Source organism: Oncorhynchus clarkii, chromosome 9 (genome assembly GCF_045791955.1).
Source record: "Oncorhynchus clarkii lewisi isolate Uvic-CL-2024 chromosome 9, UVic_Ocla_1.0, whole genome shotgun sequence".
NCBI lineage: Eukaryota > Metazoa > Chordata > Actinopteri > Salmoniformes > Salmonidae > Oncorhynchus > Oncorhynchus clarkii.
The window spans coordinates 14,913,569-14,934,250 of NC_092155.1; the positions used below are offsets into that span (position 1 = coordinate 14,913,569).

General features: G+C 42.6%; 2 protein-coding genes across 3 annotated transcripts; both read right to left on the reverse strand.

The window, feature by feature from the left end:
* Positions 1–663: 663 nt before the first annotated feature.
* Positions 664–9,881, reverse strand: LOC139415951 (E3 ubiquitin-protein ligase TRIM39-like). 2 transcript variants are annotated; one of them, XM_071164144.1, is made up of 11 exons: positions 9,733–9,881; positions 9,482–9,590; positions 8,618–8,745; positions 8,040–8,380; positions 7,744–7,939; positions 7,306–7,401; positions 5,220–5,453; positions 4,967–5,114; positions 3,636–3,662; positions 2,754–3,021; positions 664–1,909 (listed from the first exon to the last, which is right to left on the reverse strand). In XM_071164144.1, the coding sequence occupies exons 2-11, from the start codon at positions 9,486–9,488 to the stop codon at positions 1,639–1,641; spliced, it is 1,716 nt and encodes a 571-aa protein (XP_071020245.1). In that variant the 5' UTR covers positions 9,489–9,590; positions 9,733–9,881; the 3' UTR covers positions 664–1,638. The 2 variants fall into 2 exon arrangements, with proteins under 2 accessions (XP_071020245.1, XP_071020244.1); XM_071164143.1 differs by lacking the exon at positions 9,733–9,881 and having other exon boundaries at positions 9,482–9,614.
* Positions 9,882–11,070: 1,189 nt separating this feature from the next.
* LOC139415953 (E3 ubiquitin-protein ligase TRIM58-like) lies at positions 11,071–20,426 on the reverse strand. Its single transcript, XM_071164145.1, has 8 exons — positions 19,951–20,426; positions 15,419–16,009; positions 14,982–15,077; positions 14,363–14,596; positions 13,867–14,029; positions 13,758–13,784; positions 12,660–13,033; positions 11,071–11,552 (listed from the first exon to the last, which is right to left on the reverse strand). Exons 2-8 carry the CDS (start codon positions 15,998–16,000, stop codon positions 11,340–11,342), a joined length of 1,689 nt encoding a protein of 562 aa, XP_071020246.1. The 5' UTR covers positions 16,001–16,009; positions 19,951–20,426; the 3' UTR covers positions 11,071–11,339.
* Between the last annotated feature and the right edge of the window lie 256 nt (positions 20,427–20,682).

Sequence of the window (20,682 nt, forward strand, 5' to 3'; positions counted from 1 at the left end):
CGAGAATACCGACAACCGTCGAAGCATCTACTCTGAGAACATTTCCAAACATTACTCTGAAGTATACATTCTAACCACCTACAACCACAAAAGACAATGTGACTTCTGGGAACGTTAACTAGAGACTGATGAACTCTGCAGGACGATCGAGTATTCCAACAGAGAAGACCGACAAATACATACATTGAATGATACATTGTACATCATTGAATTCATTGCAAAGGATTAGAATTAATGATTATAATTATTTCGGCTTAACCCACTAGGGACTTTCAATCAGTGTTGGTAACCAAATTCTACTGTTTGTTGTTACGCATTTCTGTGATTAGTGAGTTAGTAAATAAAGAATTAAGCCAAATTGTATATTGCTGATTCATTACAGAAACTAGGGTTCGTGCAGATATTCAAGGGTTTGCGACGTTCAGTAATGAGAACTGATGACATAAAAGTAATACATCATTAAATCTATGAGTAATTGATCAGATATTTTAATATCTGAAGAGTTATATTCAGGAAATTAGAAAAACATTTTCATGGTGCCCTGACTTCCTAGTTAATGTTTACATGATTATTTTAGTCACATAATAATTAAACCCAGAGAATTGATTTGATAATATACAGTCTTCACATTTAATGATAGTCCAGACATTTATATAACTCCAAGTCCACTGTGAATTTCACAACTTTGCTGTAGTGGTTTTCTTTCCTAGGACTTGGGTTGAATATCATTTCAGGGGCCATTTACTTGATAGAACATCTTTATTTAAAAGCTGCAGATTGAAGTACAAAAGTAAAAACTTCTCTGAATTTGCTGTACTGTATTTACATATTTAAGAGGTTATTGTGTATGTAGTGAAATGCTTGTGTTCCTAGCTCCAACTGTGCAGTAATATCTAAGAATACACACCAATCAAAAAATAAAACAATGGAATTGAAGTTTTAGCATAAGCAATGTCGGAGTCGGGACTCCATTCGTACACACACATGAAGTTGCTGTACTGTAGTTATGTTTATAGCTTTCAATTTACTTTAGACTTATTAAAAATATAGAATGAGACATAAAAAAAGGTCAACTGTTCCACAGTAAGGATTATTAGAAGATTTATTTTTATCCAAAGATCGATCCCTTTAACAAATACTTAACATGTTTAGTAAAGCAATAATCAAATTAAAGTATGGCAATACCAAACTAAATATCCATTTTGATTAATCCAGCTATCAAAATAGTTAAAATGTAAAGCATTAGACTTCTGTGTATTAAAGCAAGTAAGAATCTGGACAGTAAGGTCAATCAAACATTAGCTTTTCCTGACCATGTTACGTAACCTGACGAAAACTCTGGGCCTTAGTTATATAGCCAATATACTATCACTTGGGTACCACAGTTTTTCCTGGTAAGATCACACAGTGAGGAAGAACTCAGGCCCCTAATCAAGTGGCTAAACTGTGATTGGTCAACCTCTGAGCAGAATGGGTTGTCGTCAAGTTGCATCCCAAATGGCACTCTATTCCCTGCACTATGTTTGACCAGGGCCCATAGGAGTGCCGTCAAATTTAGTGTACTGTATAGGCAATAGGATGCCATTTGGGACACAACCCATGCCATGTTTTGTCTCACAACCCATGCCATGTTTTGTCTCAGCTATGTTTCACAGTACTGATGATGAGCGGGGCCGTGTTCTTTCCATCCTGGTTGAGACAGGGACTGAATATCGGATACAAACTCTCACTGAAAGTATCCACAAACGTGAAGAGGTGTGTGCGCGCCTTGACGTCGTAGAACAACAACTGGCCACCTTCATAGTCAAGGAAGATGCCAATCTTCTGGGGGTGAGAGGTCAGCTGGAGGGGCTGTCGAGTGGATGCCAGAGCCTTGACCTCCCCACTCTTCAGCCACAGGCACCAGTACCTTTGATGAATTGACATTAGATTATTATTCTTGCTAAATATCACATCCATAACATTAGCTAATACATTTACAGATCATTTAACTAGCTATTTGTTCATGTCTATTCATGTACCCTTATCGGCAAGTGTTAGCAATAAAATTAAAAACATCCTATTCAATATTTGAAAAAGGTAGGATAAAAAATTACTTTGCTACACTGAATAATATGCTTTGTAACAATAAGGTCATGAAATCTATCTAGACTGAAGCTTTTTGAATATGTTTTTGTTATTATAAATTTTGTATACATTTGTTTACCCCCTTTTTCTTCCCAACTTTGATCTTGTCTCATCGCTGCAACTTCCCAACGGGCTTGGGAGGCAAACAAAGGACGAGACATGCGTCCTAAGAAACATGACCAGCCAAACCGCACTTATTAACACCCTCCCGCTTAACCCGGAAGCCAGCCTTTCGAATGTGTCGGAGAGGTCAGTTGACAAGAGGTCAGCGCCTGCAGGCGCCCAGGTCCACCACAAGGAGTCGCTAGTGCACAATGAGCCAAGTAAAGTCCCCCCAGGCAAACCCTCCCCTAACCCGGGCGACGCTGGGCCAAATGTAAACTGCCCTATGGGACTCTTGATCACGGCCAGTTGTGATAAAGCCTGGGACTGAACCCGGGTCTGTAATGGCGCCTCTAGCATTGCAGTGCCTTAGACCACTGCGCCACTTGGGCAATTTGTGATATTCTGTGTTCAAATTTGTGGAAGGATGTGTTGCTTTTTGTATTACATTTGAACTTTTATCCTTAAAATGAATTACATTTTAATTGAAAAAGTAAAACAATGAAATAGAAAGTCAGCATTACCCTCCGTCAGGGCTCAGCTTTATCTCTCCTTTCCGGCGGGCCGATGCCCGCATCACACCCACAGTCCAGGCAGTCTTGCGGCCCACCTCAACCTCCCAGTAATGGCGTCCAAAGGAGAGGCCCTCGCGAGCGAGCACAAAGAGTGCAGGGCTGAAGCGACGAGTGCCTTCCGACTGGTTGTGCTTCCGTTCCTCGTATATCACCTGGCGACCGTCCTCTGACAGGACCAGGTTCCTCTGGGCAGTACCCGGGTCCAGGTACACTTCAGCTGGAGGAGCAGAGAGACAGCCATGTTGAGAACAGTGCTGATTCTATTTAGAACAGCATTGATTCTTATGAGAAGAGAGTAAGTTATATTTGGAAGAGGGTGGGTTATATTGTGACCAGTCCAAGTTCCATTTAAAACAATGTATGTCCTGTAGTTGACCAAACAAAATGGAGGAGTGGACATATTCCTGGAGTAAACAACCAGTGGAGGCTGCTGAGGGGAGGACGGCTCATAATAAATGTCTGGAACGATGCGAATGGAATCAAACACAATGAAACCATGTGTCTGATGTTGATACCTTTCCACTTACTCTGCTCAGCCCTTACTGTGCCGTCCTCCCCAATTATGGTGCCACCAACCTCCACTGCAGGTTTGTATCAAATCCTAACTGTTATCATGACCAAGTACTGACAGTGAAGTATAGACAAAGCTGAATTACAGAGGTTCAACAAAGCCTTACAATTTCTATAATATCGACCAACATTTTAGAAGTCCACAGGATTCTGTCATTAACGTTAAAACAAAGTTGTTTCAAAGAGTATGTTTAGCAAAATCACAGTTGAAAGTAAAATTCGCACCAATCTAAAAAACAAAACACAGGTAACTGTACTCACTTGCATAGTTCTGCAGCTGCCTGAGCTCTGCAAAAGACAGAGCGAGAACAAAGTTACTTGAAATTGGAATGAATGAACCAAAAGACAGCAAACTAGAATGCTATTTGACCCTAAACAGAGAGTACATCGTGGCATAATACTTGTCCACTGTGACTGACACAAAATTAAGGAAAGCTTTGACTATGTACAGACTCAGTGAGAATATCCCTGCTATTGAGAGCTGCAGCTGTAGGCAGACCTGGCTCTAAAGAGAAGACAGTCTACAGGATGTGCCCACTGCCAACAAAATGAGGTTGGAAACTGAGCTGCAATTTCTAACTTCCTGCCAAACGTGTGACCATATAAGAGACACATATTTCCCTCAGATTACACAGACCCACAAAGAATTTGAAAACAAATCATGTTGACATCTCCCATATCTATTAGGTGAAATGCCACAGTGTGCCATCACAGCAGCAAGATTTGTGACCTGTTGCTACAAGGGCAACCAGTGAAGAACAAAAACCATCCATATTTATTTATTTTCCGGCCGGGCGAGCGACAGTCAGAGTCAAAGTCAACAATGGAGGTAAACAAGCAGTGCTAATCCCACCTTAATGTGGCGCTGTCAGTAAGGAGAAGCAGATGGCTGACCTTTGGAATCTACTGTACTCCCATCTGATGACTCACTCTTTATAATTTAGAGGTGCTAGTCCAATGACCTACATCTACATAGACACCACAGGAGGTTAGTGGCACCTTCATTGGGGAGGATGGGCTCATGGTAATGGCTGGAGTGGAATAGTATCAAATACATCAACAAAATGCCATTCCATTTGCTCCGTTCTGGCCATTATTATGAGCCGTGATAAACACTGATGTAAGGTCAGTTTGGTGGGTTTTTTCTTCCCTGCAGTTGAGGTAAGGATTGAGTGAAACTAACTGATCCCTAGATTGGCGCCTACAGGTATATTCTATCTGGAGAGAAAAGGGATTTGGAAACAGAAAGTGAGGTCACAGTAAGCAAAATGGTGAAAGTGAAAATGGTTGTCTCTCGATTCAGTTTTACACATTTGACTAAAGCCTTATACTGTAGATCAGGGGTAGGCAACCCTGGTATTGGAGTGCCGTAGAACTTCATGTTTTTGATTTAACCGATGTGGAACACCAGGTGTGTTGAATTTAGGCAATCAGTGGACTGATCAATTAGCTGAGTTGGTCAGGAGTGGTGCCAGTGGCAACAAAATCCTGCAGTACCTGTAGCCTACCCCTGCTGTGGGTAGTGCAGCACTAGTTTACCCTGAAAAACAAGGTATCATTTGCTCTATATAATAATGGTTGCTTTTTCCCACCTTTTCCATACAGACTCTTCAGTTCTTCCTGGAACCTGTCGACAAGGGTGCTTACGGATGATTGGATGGTTCCTAGGTAGAGGTCTGTGTTCACACTTACGCCTGACCAATTACTGGGCTCTGGGAGGGGCGCCAGGGTGGGCAGGCTCTGCAGGGGAGGACGAGGAGGGGTTTAACTGCGGGTGTGTGTATATATGCGTGTCTGAGTTTGTGTGTGTGGGTCTGTGTATCCCCTCGTCATGTCTTAGCCTACCTGGAGGAAGATTACTTTATCCTGGTTCTGTGCCAGGGCGTCCAGCTCTCCGCTCCTCTTCCGGAGCTGGCTCAGTTCGTCCTCCAGACCTCTGGCCAGATCCTGGGCATGCCTCTCCGCCTCACGCTGTCTCGTAGCGATCAGCTCCACCAGCTCAGCCTGGCTCTGCTCCACAAGACGCTGCAGCTCTGCATATACCTGCCAGCTGTCCTCCAACTCCCTCTGGGCAGTGCTCTATAAAGACAGGTGATAGAAAATAGAACAATGGCTGTATGTCTAAATGTTTTATTTCACCTTAATTTAACCAGGTAGGCCAGATGATAACATGTTGTCATTTACAACTGCGACCTGGCCAAGATAAAGCATAGTGACAAACACAGCGTTACACATGGAACAAACAAACGTACAGTCAATAACACAATAGAAGTCTATATACAGTGAGAGTCAGAGATGGGAAAGGACAGCGTGACATGCATGGACATATTCTAGAGATACAGATAAATGCATTACCACAGCTAGACTCCAATCAAGTTGTAGAAACATCAAGGATAATCCATGGAAACAGGATGCATCTGAGCTCATTTGAATCTCATAGCAAAGGATCTGAACACTTAAAACATTAAATAAATTTGCTAACATTTAAAAAAAAAAAAAACTTTTCACATTGTCATTATGGGTTAGTGTGTAGATTGATGAGGAAAACTATTAGAATAAGAATAAGGTTGTAACAAAATGTGGAAAAAGTCAAGGGTTCTGAATACTTTGAATGCACTGTATACAGACATTCTGGAGATGGAGATAAGTCCTTCACTCTCCATCTGAGCACTGCTATAAAGACGTGATGGGGTGATGCAGGAGAGAGGTTGTGGTGTGAAAACACACACGGCTGAGGTAGGTGTTTGAATGCTGCAAAGTGACTAAAGCTGTGGACACACCCACCCCGGTTTGCCAACAGTACAACTCGCCAAACAGGTCTGGCTGCCTTATCTCCCTCAGCCCACATTCAAATATCTACCGGTTTGAGTTGGAGGAAACCGTGTGTGTTTTGTTATACTTCCTTTCCATTTCACGTGTTCATGATTACACAGGAAAAGTGTATAATACAAAAACATTGAAAATCAAAACCTATTAACAGAATTGGTTATCATGCCCCCCCATCCCTTTCCCCCTTCCCTCCAGTCAGAAAGTAACCCACCAATATATTCCCTCCCTCTGTAAACTCATCCTCATCACATTTTTAAACATGGCTAAAGTGAACTGCAGTTGCAATGTGCATTTACAGTCAATATCTGACCAGGAGACTGGTCACCCAGTGTAGCAGTGAACTTAGGAAGCTTTAGTGAGTGGAAAGTACTGCTACAGGTAAAACAGGGTTGTTTACTACCATTTAGCCTAGTCTCAATTGGCTGTGTCTACAGTATGTAATCCCTGCAGGAATTGACACCACGACCTTGGCTACTGCCTGTCTATGCATTTGAGAGTGGCTACATTTTCTCTAGTCTCATGCCTAAGCTGTTTACCTAAACAAGTGGCAGGGGTGGTCATTTTGCTGTTATTTAAATACCGGATTTCCCCTTTAAAACCTACAGAAATTCTACCTTATTAACCTCTTTGGTCCACAAAGGGAGTTTCCAGGAGGTTCTAGCTAAGGAGTATAGGATTAAAACAGGGTGTGGGCACTCAGGTAAATGTTTACACTGGCCACGCTGGCTAGTCTGCCTAGGCCTAGGGGATGGACCAGAGCCATTACAAACATGGGAGCAAAAACACTCTCTATGGTAGTCAACTGTAAGACCTAGCGTAAGGGCTGGGGACACTATGCAAATGTATTCCATTTGATTTATACATCATATAACTTTATTCACCATATGTCAAGATAGATGTTTATGTTACAGAAATAGAAGGGGAAAAAAAGTGTCTGATCAAGAGGCAGTATGCCAATCAACTAAACTGTACAATGCACTATTGTTGATTTGCTACGGTTTGCCCTAATGAATACAATCCAGTTTACACTCACTCAACAAAACAGCACAAAAGTCAAAGGTGGTGCATTTTGATGAAATCACCATTTATACAAGGGACTCACTTTTATGACCCGTATGGACTGGTTGATCTCCTCCAACTTCTTGGCCCGCTCCTTGATTAGGTGTTTAAGCTCTGACCTCCACTTGCCCAGATGACTCTGTGTGAGGGCAGAAAATATCCAAGTCTGATGTATAGTACAGTACAATTCCAAACATACACAAAGGGAGTGCTTTTGTTGCAATTACTGGCTAGATGTGATGCAGATGCTAGGTGTGATGAATGCCAAATCACCTCCATTACCCCAATGGCTGGCTGTACCCAACAATAATGTCAGCTTGCCCATCTGTCTGTCTGCCTGCTGAGCTAATGCACTGTAGTGCTACACAATTTCTGTAATTATAATCAACCAGGGTATCCTGTGCACTTACAAGGCTTAGCCCACTGAGCTAAAGCCTGGCTACCAAGCCTATCTTTTTGCTGTATCTGTCTGTGGACTCACCATCTTCTTCTTCCACTCACGGTCGACGGAGACGATCTCGTGGGTCTTGTGTGAGGCTTCTGCGCAGGAGATGCAGACGCAGCCATGGTCGTTACGACAGTAGACCTCCAGCAGGCGCTCGTGCTTCTTACAGATCTTCTCTTCCAGGCGGTGCATGGGCTCAACCAGGCGGTGGGATGTCAGAGACTTTACCTTCCTGTGTTTAGGTCAAGTTTAGCTTGTGTCAGGGTGGGGGTCAATTACATTTCAAATCATAGGGAGAAGGCGGAAAACTATTTATATTCTTTATTTCTCACTTGTGATGTCGGAGATGTGCGTCGCAGTATGACCCGGGACAGTTGAGACAAGACTTCAATGCCCTCATCTTCCTGCCAATGCATGCGTCACATGGCACCTCGCCCGCCCGGGCGAACTCTCCACCCTCCGCCGCAGGTGACTCTCCGTGAAACCCATGTCCCACCGCCAGACACCCAGCCACCGCACCCGCCTTCGTGTTCGGTGAAGTCACCCCCACATCGAGCCCCTGGAACTGGGAAGAGATCTCGGCGAGGACACGGTTTATGCTGAGCTCCGGCCTCCGGGTGTAGCTCTTCTTACACATGGGGCACTGGAACTTCTTGCTGTGATCCCAGTAGCCCTACAGAACGAGGACAAAAGGGAGGGAGGAGGAGAAAGAGAATGACTACACATTTTCTTTACAGTCCATGGAAACACACACAAAGGGTTTGAAGCATGTAGTCTAGTATTCTTCCTAGGTTCCTTAATACCTTCTAGAATATTTTCTTTGCATTTTAGGGTCTAGGCCAGGTAACTGTAAAGTATTTTGTGACAACTGCTGATGTAAAAAAAGGCTTTATAAAATAAAATGTGATACCTGAAGACAGGCCTTGCAGAAGCTGTGTCCGCAGGGCGTCGAGACAGGCTCTACGAAGACCTCCAGACAGATAGAACATTGGAATGACTCCTCTGATAAGGTGCCCCCCTTCGCTGGGGATCTCACACCTGACGGGGGATGTGAGAGAGTGAGAGAGAGACGAAAAAGCCAGTATGTTGGAAATGAGCACCACAGCCCTAACTTTTTAAACATCAACACAATGCTCACTCCCATCAGCAAACAGGTCATGAAAGAGCTTGTTCCAAACGCTTCAGCTGCAAACCACCCCTGGAATGTAGAAATGCAGGCTGTACGTCTGTCTACCTTGTACCTGCTCTAGGTTTTAAAAGAATCTGTACGGATGCGTACTGTCCGCGTCTCTGATAGCACCGTATTCCCTGTGTAGTGCACGGAAAGGATATGGTGCCCTTTGGGACACAACCTACTTGAACAGAAATTACATGCCATGTTTCGATAAATACCTTTTCAACTTCAAATAACAATACTATTAACCAAACAGCTTCACAAATACAGGAAGTTTGAAGTTACAGGGAGAGCATATGGCAGAATAACCCATGTCAATTTCCACAGAACTATTATCAAATTCATGCTAAAACAAAACACTTTGACACTATTCTTTCATGTTGACTTTAAAAATAATTTCTCCACCCATACCATTGATTCATACTTTTGTAAATTGTTCTATACTAGATCAACATTTCTTTAAATGCACTTATAAAAACACTCCTCACATGCTGTGAAAAAAAGCTGTCCAAACAAGTTTAATCATTCTTGGTAACCAACTTGATGACATATTACAATAAAAGGGATAAAAATGTATATAGAAATAAAAGGTAGACTTACTCTGCATGCTGATTAAGGTATCCTGTTTCTCATGTGTCCACACAGTCCCGTGTCTCTGTACAGGACTCCGGAGCGTTCTCCCTACTCCACTGTATTGTACTTGCAGTCTCTATGGAAATACACAACAGGTTAAGGCCCTGTGAAACTCACTAGTGTCTCTCCCTCAAGCTTAACATCACACCCTGCAGTATATCCCTCCCTCTCTCACTTTGATCTGAGCAGTGAGCACTGTGGGTGTGTCCAAACTTCACCTGTATTCACAAAGCAGGAGTGCAGATCTAGGATCAGGCCCCTTATCCAAGTCCATATAATCATATTACGGTCGAAATGCAAAACTGATCCTTGATCAGCAGTCCTAGTCAAATGCTTTACAAACACAGGACACGCACGCCCTACTCAATCCCAATACCACGACATCAATCACTCCAGAAGCCTAAGCAGTTGTCAGAATTGTCACAATTAGGCGTAGGCTATAATGGATTGTAATTTTGTTCCTTTCCATGAAAACATTACAAAAACGAACCAGATTAAGTCAAGATGCACCTGTGACAATGCACACTGAAGTAGCCTAAGCACAAGTGTCGTTTCACTCCATTGCCATCAGTTGGAGCTAAACACAGATTGGAAATATTTGTGAAGTCGCAAGAGATGTGGGTTTTGGTTCAAGTTTCACATGACATTGACCAACCCACTATATTCTATTATCAGATAGAGCTTCCTCTAGAAAACAGTCTGCTTAAAAGATTGCTCAATTGCTCAGTCTGGAATTGTTCACTAATCCAGTCACTACTCCTCATGGCCTTAACTTCTGTAAGAATTGTATTGGTCAATGATTTGTCCTGTCATATACACTATATTTAAATTCAACCTTCAGAGTGTAAAATGGAGGAAAGTTGAGGTGATGTAGAAATTACCTAGGCAGCATCCCGATTCCCAACTCTTCTGTCGCTTACACTTGCATACTCCCAGTCATGATTGAGTGCCAATGTCACCTTCCTCCTGAAGTGTACACTCCCAGTTACAGATTTAACAGTGGTGGAAACTTTGCAGCCAACGCTTACACCAATCCAATGCTTTCAAATACATGAATGCTCAAGTACACTTTGAGAAATGTGTAGAAGTGGAATGCAGCCAAGATTTAAAAAAACAAACATTGCCCTCTTACCATCTGCAGCATTCTGAACAGATCACCCAAATCAATATGGAGTGGTTTGGGAATAGACCGTCTACTGTGACCATCACCTTTGCAAGTACCCAGTTACTGTGAGCTCCTGCCCAAGTCTAGCACTACATGACCCTAAACCTTGGCTGTCTGAAAACATTACTAGCATTCAACCCTTGCTTCCTCCATCCTGGAAAAGAGCACAATTTCATACCCCTCGCGTAGTCTCCTCCTCAAAACCGATTGGAGGAAGAGTTCAGAGGCGAGGGACCCCTGGCTTACTCATCCAGTGGGTTTTGAGAATGAGACTAGAGAGGACAACGAGGAGTATGCAATTGAGATCTACCCCTGGGTCTCCTGAACTCCATTAGAGGGGAAGACCCAAGATGACTTTCAGACCTCCTTCAATAAGATTAATTGAGAAAACAAGGACAGAGGAAGCAAAGGTAAATATTTTTTTTCCTCTTTTCAAATTCAGCTCCCGTTAAATGAGAATAAGGCAATGCCACTATACGGTCCTGTTAGACGGGAAGGGAGAGATCGGTTTTCTACATGCAACAATAAGGAGCTCGAGTTAAGTTTTACTTTTATTAAGACATCTTTAAAAACATTTAATTTGATAAAAATAATTGACAAGATAAACAAAAAAAAGTAAAGTGATCTTGACCAGAATTCTCCCCCAAAAGGCTCTGAGCATCATCCACGTTGGTGGTTTGTAGCAGCAAAGGGTCTAACAATCATGACATGGTTGGCGGGGTTGTCTCCAGGACTGAAGAAATCAGGGCTGAAGACAGGGAAGAGTCTTTCATTGGTTGGCACGTGGTGGTATGTGTAGAGGTGATGACCGAGATTCACGTCGTAGAAAGACACGCGCCGCTCCCGCCCGTCAAAGTACACACCCACATGTGCCTGTAAAGTATAAAATAAGTTTATTAATAGTTACTTAGAGTAAACAAATTGTATTTGAATAAAATTGCCCTCTGGATTTAGCCAACGTTTCAACTCCTCTCATTATGAAATGCGACAGAGCAGGATTTAGGAGGCATGTTTTGATGTGGGCATCTCGAGTGCACCCACATCACACATTGTGTGTGTTCAAACGAGGGAAGCGTTTGTACTTCCCTGCCAAAACAGTCAAATCACCCTTCAAGAAAACTTGAGAGCGTCTAACCAGGTCATGTCTGGAAGTAGACTAGCTAGCCAGCCAACTTTTCGCCATTAAGCTTTCCGTCAGCTGGTTTGCTACCGTTGTAAAATTGGTTTGACTTTGGATAGCCAATCTATGGGGCTAGTTAGCGACCATCAATAACTTACACAATGTAAGTGGAACAATATCTTCATGTTACAAACCTTTTCGTTGTCTCATTAAATGGTTTCAATATGTATATTACACATTTCTACAATGTATAGTTGGTTTGAAGTCAATAAAAAAAATAGCTATTGACCTTTTAAAATATTGTCCCATGTACATAGTGTAACTTACTGATGGTCTCCAACTAGCCCCATAGGGATATCCACTGTCAAACCAAATTGACCAAGGGCATTACGATCGGGTCGTGTTCTGCTGCAGCCAACTTGAGTGATGCCAGCTGTGGGCAGGATTGAAATAAACCCATGGACTTTTACAGTACCCCTTCATTCTGTGATATACATTGATAAACAAATCTCAGTTTTGGACTTTATGAACAAAATTATTCTATTTACATTTTTTTTTGAGACTAGAATAAAATGTTTGACCCATATTTATGCCACAAATTGAGTGATCAAACATTAGAAATATTCAACTTGTATCGTCAAATAATCATCATGACACTTTAAAGGCTAGCTCCAAAAGACATGCATGAATCAAAATGAAAACCTTTTCCCCAGTTCAAATATTCCAGTGTGATTGTGCCCTCTCCTGGTGAGGAACATTTAAAGTATAGTTGTATTTATTTATATAATCATATTATTATGTATTAGACTCGAGAACACTTTGGGCCAAGTGCCCTCTGTCCAACTATGCCATTAACATACCATTCTCCTTTGTGTTCCGACAGCCACAGGGGTTGTGCTGGTGGAGGGCCAAAGCTTTCCCCCGCGGTGTACCAGGACCCAGAACCCCTTCTCAGGGGTGAGATCCACCCCTCGTGATGTCATGGAGGATTTAGTTGCCACACCCACACACCACACACCAGATCCCATCGAAGTCCAGTTCTCCACCTCCACCTCCCAGTATGCTCGGTGGCTGCTGAACCCCTGGGGGGCGAGGACGCACAGCACCTGGGTGAAGCGCTGAGCAGACATGGGCCAGACGTTTCGCCTCGTGCTCTGGTCCACTCGGATCTCACGTGACGCCTGTTTGAACAGAAGCGATGGGTGGGCTGTGCTGGGGTCAGGAGTCACCTCAACTGAGAGGAAGAGAAGAGAAAGGTTGGGCTAGAGGAACGCAACAATCAATTGTTCCCTAATATTAGGTATTTGGCCAGCAGATCCAAAGGTTACGTAAGGGTTCATTTTGGGAGGGGGTATGGCTAGAGGACAACTTTATGATCAGTGGTTAGATTCATTTCAATCCAATAGCAGACAAATTCCTTAGTTTTGCCATATTGTACACTGCTCTGTTAAACAAAATATATAAATCATTAGCACAGCATGACCCAATTCCAGCTCCAAATAAAAAAAAATATTAACGAAAAAAGTAGATCGTGTCAATTTACTGTTAGATTGAATCATGTCGAACACCACTTTGTGGGTAGTGCTAAAACAATGACTTCATAGTTGAATTCCTCCATTTTATGCACCTTTGCCATTATAGACAAGTGTATATTTGTCCCTGGTACATAAACAAGTTCAGTAAGGATTAAGGTCAAAGTTTAGAATACATGAGGTTTACAGGCAGCACCTTCATTTGGGGAGGACAGGCTCATAGTAAATCGGTGGAATGGTATAAAACACGCAGTCTCCATCTGGTTGATACCATTCCATTTACTCCATTCTATTATTATGAGCAGTCCTCCCTCACCGGCCTCCTGTGGTGAGGTTAGCAATCCACCTTCCAGAATCATTCAATCTGCTGGGTGGATACGAAATATAAAACATGGGACGCAGACTCAGGAGTACACCTTTGCTCACCTGTGAACTTTTTAACCACGGCAATCTCTGTGGGATAAACACAGAAAGGTTACAAAAAAATGAAAACATAACCGCAAAATGTTGTACATCAGACTGAGAAAAAAAAGACCTGGGGCAGCATAGCCATTTGTAGACAAGTTGCCCATCTTGGCTAGTTTGTCCATGTCTTTCATTAAGGTATACAGAAGGTTTCCCAGTAGGTTCGGGGGGATGTTGATGCTGCATTGTTCTCCGACCCCATCTGGAAGAGCAGAAGGGAGAGAGGGAAGAATCTAAAAGGAGAAGGAACAAAGCGATATGGAATGAATGGGGTTGAACATACAAGCCAGTTGACCTGCAACAATGTCGTGTTTAGATTCTCCACACTTGTACCCTTCTTGGATTTAAAAGCGTTCGATTTTTGTAAGCATTGCCTGTAGGAAGTTTCCACCATAGCTACATCTGACTTGGAGTGTAATTCAAAAAAACACTTTGGGAGAAGTGGAAGCAATTCAGAGTGCAGCCAATGGCCATGTACAAGAGCATCAAAACCATTGTGACATTTATGGATGCAAGGGGATTTGCAGAAAAGTCACTCTGGACTCAAGTCGGCTGCAAAGACTCACATTAAGAAACGCAAAGGAGTCTGAGGAGCCAATCAGCCGCTCCAGCTCGGCACCTCTGCTCGTCAGAGCTGTTATGTGATCTTCAAGCACACGTCTCTGATGGGAGGCTGTGCTCTTCATCTCATCCACCCTCCTACGGGCCTCAATGTTGTAGCGTTCACAAATCTGCCCCACCTTGCTGACCAGGTCTAGTCGGAACCCATTCACAAACCGGATCTGGCTCGTCGCTACATCCTGCAAGGGGCAAGTACACAAAACAGATCTAGGAGGCGTTTTCATTGATGTGATAACTTCTGAAAGTTCCAGATAGAAATACATTAGACGGACATTCATAATCTCAATCAGCATGTTCTACACAACACATTTATCTGAATGTTCCAAAGCATTACACCATCCTGAACACATCCTAAGGCAAAATATATTCTCAGTAGGCACAACAATGTAAGCAAATGCCCCGAAGCAGTGACTAACCCAGGTGCATAGGGAAAACTGTCCCAGTCTTTGTAACCCCATGTGAGGTTTCTTGGAATGTTTTACAATTGAATGTTATGACAAAAGACTTCACAATTACAACGACCGTGACTATAGACAATTCAAATGAAGAAAAAAAAAAACTCACCTTGCAGTGATGGAATGAAGAGTTGAATTGCTCTGCTTCTTTCCGAGTGGCCTTCAGCTTCTCCTTTACCTCTGCTTGGGCTTCAGTCAGCTGAGCCTGAAGTGAAGACCATACATGTTAGCATTAGTGCTGGGATAGAACAAAAAACACACGGTCCCCATGGGCATATTCATTAGGCACCAAACTAAATAATAAAATATGGATGAAACACGTGAGGACCTACTTGAACAATGTTGTGTTCCAAATTGTTTTGATATAGTGTGCCTTAATGAATACAAATAAGGACCAGGATCGAAGGAAATCATTTCACATCAGAAACAAGCATTTATTGGACAAGTTCAGCTAGTCCCTCTCGGTTTCAGTCAGTTTGCTTCCGTTTGTTGCCTAGTGAATCAGACTTTGGATTGAGGAACCATGGCTCTAAAACTCATTCTTACCTTTTGAGCCAAGAACTCTACCTGCATCGACACAACCTGGTGGGCCGGCTCCGGGTGAGTATCACACCCCGCACACAGCATGGTCTTGTCAGTGCGGCAGTAACGCTCCAGGAGCCTCTCATGGTTCGAACACATCCTCTTCTCCAGGTTAGCCAGGGGCGTGACCAGCTGATGCCTGGAGAACCGGGTATTGTGAACCACTTCATGCTCCAGGCAGTACGACGACACACACACCAGGCAGGTCTTGACAGCCTTGGTCATCCCGTATCCTAAGCACGCGTCACAGGAGACCTCTCCCGGAGCCACAGTGGGAATGTCTACGGCCGAGCCGCCACATCTACTCGCCCCCTTGAAACTTTCCACAAGGTCTCTCAGGACTATGTTGACCAGGATGGTGGGGGTAGGTGTGAACCTCATATTGCACACAGCACAGACTGCATAGTCTCCACTGCTGTTCCAGTCACCCTCGAGACAAGACTTGCAAAAGGTGTGTCCACACGGGATTGTGGCCGGGTTGGTGAAAACACCAAGACAGATGGAGCACAGGAACTGGTCCTCTGACATGGCGCTGTAAGACGCCATCTCTTCAAGCTGGGGACAACCGGTTAGAAAACATTGAAATAAATTTAAGTTGAATTAGTCTGAGGCAGTCCAATTCCGATAAACACCCCCTCCCCTAATTGGATCTTTTGAACAATCACATCAGATCTTTTTCACAGCTAATACAATTGGTCTAAATATCAATTCATGAAAACATATCAGATTTGGGCTGCCTGTCTAAACACAAACAGCCTGTGAATATTACATTGACAAAAATGAATGTGAATACTGAAAATAAGGTTTGAGACAACCAAAAACTGGTACGTTGTTCAGCCTATTGCTTGCATTCACATTTGTCCCAAAATTATGGTAAGGTAGCAAAAGTTTGTGATTTAAAGTAACTGCCCAGAGAAAAGTGCACTTTCTAAAGTTTATAGTCTGTTCTCATATGCAAATAAATGTAAACTTGCATTGACAAAGCATAAATTGAAATAAATAAAAAACACCTCAAACTTGTATCTCAGACAGTAAATTGGTTTCGCCATGTCCTCAGAACATGTTATCTCCCTAAGGAGAATGAGTTGGCCAATCAGCAGCACAGAGGAGGATGAGCTGGTCAATCAGCAGTCTACTTGCATTAATATTTTTTATAACGATATATGCCCACACCATTCTATTGTTAGGGGTACGCACACAGCACAGGAGGTTAGTGGTATCTTAATTGGAGAGGACGGGCTCGTGTTGATAGCTTGACTGGAGTGGTATCAAATGCAATTCTAACCATTGTTATGAGCCATCCTTCCCTCCACAGCCTCCAATATTGCTCCTGAGTGGCACAGTGGTCTAAGGCACTGCATCTCAGTGCAAGAGGCATCACTGCAGTCCCTGGATCGAATCCAGGCTGCATTGCATCCAGCTGTAATTGGGAGTCCCATAGGCCAGCGCACAATTGGCCCAGTGTCGTCGGCCTTATTGTAAATAAGAATTTGTTCTTAACTGACTTGCCTAGTTAAAAGGTTAAATATAAAATAAAACTATTCGAACAGAGAATCTGCTTTTTAACCATACTAACCTTTAAAAATATATATTATTGGAAGGACAACTATTTAAATCCTATTGTAAGTAGCTACAGGTCATATTTCATTGAAATCTGGAAACACTGGGCAGTTTAAGTGAATAGGATCTAGTTAGGAGGGCTTGAACTAACAGAAAAAATATGGTGAAAAATACGAGTTTTATTTACAGTGCAGCCCAGTGATAACAGTGCAAGAGAGAATAACAAATATATGAATGCAAAATGACATCAAAAAACACAAAACAGTAGAAATAGTCTACCTTGGACACAAAGATTTGGATAACCTAAAAATCAGACCTAACTTACTCAGCTGAGCATATAACAAGAGCTTCAACACACGTGAATGGAAGTCTGCATGTGTAGCCTGAGCTTGAACAGATACTCCCAAAAACCCAGGCCTATGGGCTATACAAAAGACCAGTCAAAACATGCATTACAAAATGCTAACAGGCACTGCTACCAATGCTCGGCATGGGCAGGAGCTCACCAGAACTGAGTACCAGCACCTCAATTGTTTTGCTTGGGCTTGTGTTGCTCTTATAGATTACACTTTTAAGATAGTGGAACTCCTGCACCTAAATATAAACAGTACCAGCACCCAAAATGAGTAAGGCACCTATATCAGTCCAAGTCAAGCACTGTTCGTTACACATTGAAGACCACATGAATAATGATTGCGGCAGTCACTGACTTAAGCATGAGTGAATATATAGAATTTAACAATTATTCAGTAACTGCATAAACCAATGCATTTTACCGGAGTCACCCAGACAGGTGATGCTTGCGCCCTCAAAACATGACGGGAACACAAACACAGGTTGGCAACAATGTATGTACAAGCTGGCTTGCTGATGCCATGTATTGGCTATTGAGGTTTTGAAGCCACAGTTCAGCCATATTGGCACTCCCCGATAGGAGCAGTTCTCCATAGGAATGAATTAAAATTCTAACGCATTTCAATTAAAGGTGAAGGACAAAATTACTGTTTTCGCGTAACAGGCAGTCTCCTCGTGGAGTGCAATGAGAGGCAGGTGGTTAGCGCGTTGGACTAGTTAACTATAAGGTTACAAGATTGAATTCCCCGAGCTGACATGGTATAAATCTGTCGTTCTGCCCCTGAACGAGGCAGTTAACCCACCGTTCCTAGGCCATTATTGAAAATAAGAATGTGTTGTTAACCGACTTGCCAAGTTAAATAAAAAGGTTAAAAAAAAAAACAGTCAAATCGGTGTCCAAAAATACCGATTTCAAGTTTTCATAACTGGAAATCGGCCCAAATGAATCAGTCGCTCGACCTCTACAGGATAGCTGTACTTTTAGCTTATGGTTTACGTAGCTTGGTGGCCATTAGCCAGCCAGTCTGTTTCTCAACGAGTTCAAAGAACGTGAATGCAGCCAACTAGTAGTTGAGACTTCACAAAATGGTATATTCCCACCCAAATCGTTACAAACACAGCGTTAGACTAAAATGCCTTATGAATTCCACTGGGGATGGTGCAGTATTGTTCACATTTGACAAACGCTCATAACAAGAGCTTCCAGGTACAGGTTGTCATAAATAGAAGTTGATAGTATAACCTGAACTTACACTCCCAAAACAGGCTAAACCATTCTCATCAACAGGTATGCCTAGTTTTTAGGCTAGACAGAGACCAGTCGAGACTCGCATGACAAAATTAAAAGACAGTTAAACATGTAAAACCACATAAATAATGTAAGCATGAACAAATAACAATAATCTGAAACTGAATAAACCAATGCATTTTACCAGAGGAAGAGCGAGGGGAAAATCTGTCCACGAAAATAAGCAAATCATTTTTGTATGGAGGTCAATAAGAGCGTTGAATTTGGAAAAACAAAACATTTGTTTGCTAATTTGCTACGCAAGACTTATTTGATGGAATCGAAGTTTCACAATGGCTCGGGTTGTTACATATGCACTGATAAGTGGATGCTTGTGGATTTAAAAAAATAAAAAGATCAGAGTTTCCCGCTGTCAGAGACTCATGGACGTAATTACTTTTTTTTTAAATGGCAATAATATTTAACCCATATAAAAGTCAGTGAAGAACAAATTCTTATTGACAATGACGGCCTACTTGTAAAGTCACCTGCAGTCAAACCCTCCCCGAACCCGGACGACTCTGGGCCTATTGTACACTGCCCTATGGGACTAGAGATCTTAGCCAGATGTGATACAGCCCAGGATCAAACCCAGGTCTGCCGTGACACCTACTAGCACTGCCTTAGACCACTGTGCCACTCAGGAGCAAAAAGGGCTTCCACCATTTTAAATTAGCAACTGATGGGGATTCATACAAGTTGGGAACAAATCAACCAATTAAGAAAGAAATTGACAATTTTAAAGTGGAGACAGCCTCATTAGCACTGCCCATTTTGTCACAGATCCGTTAATGGCACAGATACAAAGCTGAGTCCTCTAAGACGCATTGGTCACATGCTTCTGCCCCATTGGCAAGAATGGCCCCACCTTTTCGCACGTTCTCCTGCCTTCCATATTTGAGAACATGCATTTCCATTAAAGCAGTCACTCGACCATCTTGTCAAAATATGACAATCTTTGATTTTACCAGTCACCGACATAATAGATAGTGGTGACGTGAGCTCGCACCCTCTAAAACAGCGCTAAACTGTGACCACAAACACAGGTGGATAAACGATTGTTGCAATAAATGGTTACAATGTTACATTTTTTGTGAAGTCCTTATGTTGTATGTATGTTGTAATCCTTATATTGTAATCTAACAAAACATAGGCTGTACACAAGTGCTTAAAAGTTGTCGAGAGTTCCATTTGTGTTTGACTCAGTTGAGAGGAAATTAAGGGTTTTGTGAATGCCATGTGGGGATGGTGCGGCATAGACCACATTTGACAAAAGTATTCAATTGAAACTCACCTGTCTATGTATGCAGAACACCGCTCACAAGGAAACAATTACCTTCCACTTCTGGGGGGAAACACAATCTGATGAATTTCCTTGATTGAGTTCAGGTGGCATTTTGAAGACTGGTAAACTCCTCCCTCAATCATGAAAAAACCACATCACTGGAAGTTTTTAGTATGGGTATGTGCTCAACAACCATTGGTCTCACAGTACAGGACACAGAATGAAAACTTTGTAACGCTGTGTCCCGGGCTGCGCTCAGTACGTTTTTAAAATAAACAGAAACAGTGCTGACCTGAATGACCAATTGAAAAACGGGGAGGGTTTGGATTGTGTGTTGGGGAACGCCGTCAACATGACCAATTCCGTTTAAATACGCCACTCATTGCTTCACCCATCGAACGGGAGAAAACATACCTCAAAGTCTGTTCAAGAATGTACAAAAACATTTGGGGTTGGGGGGGAATGTGTTATTCAGTACAAATAGTTCCTCAGTAGCAAATAGTTCCTGTTCAGAGGTAACACGTAGCAACACGAATCTAATTTTAAACGAAAAGGAGACAACATCACATACATTAAAGAGCAAAATGCAGTTGCTATATCCATTTTTGGACAACTTATGACTCCTGTTCAGAGGTGCACAAAACTAGGATAAGGGATTAAGCCAGGATACACTGATCCGTAATCCGGTTGCACTAAAGATGGACAGGAGGATATGTTATGGTATAAATTACCATGGAGATT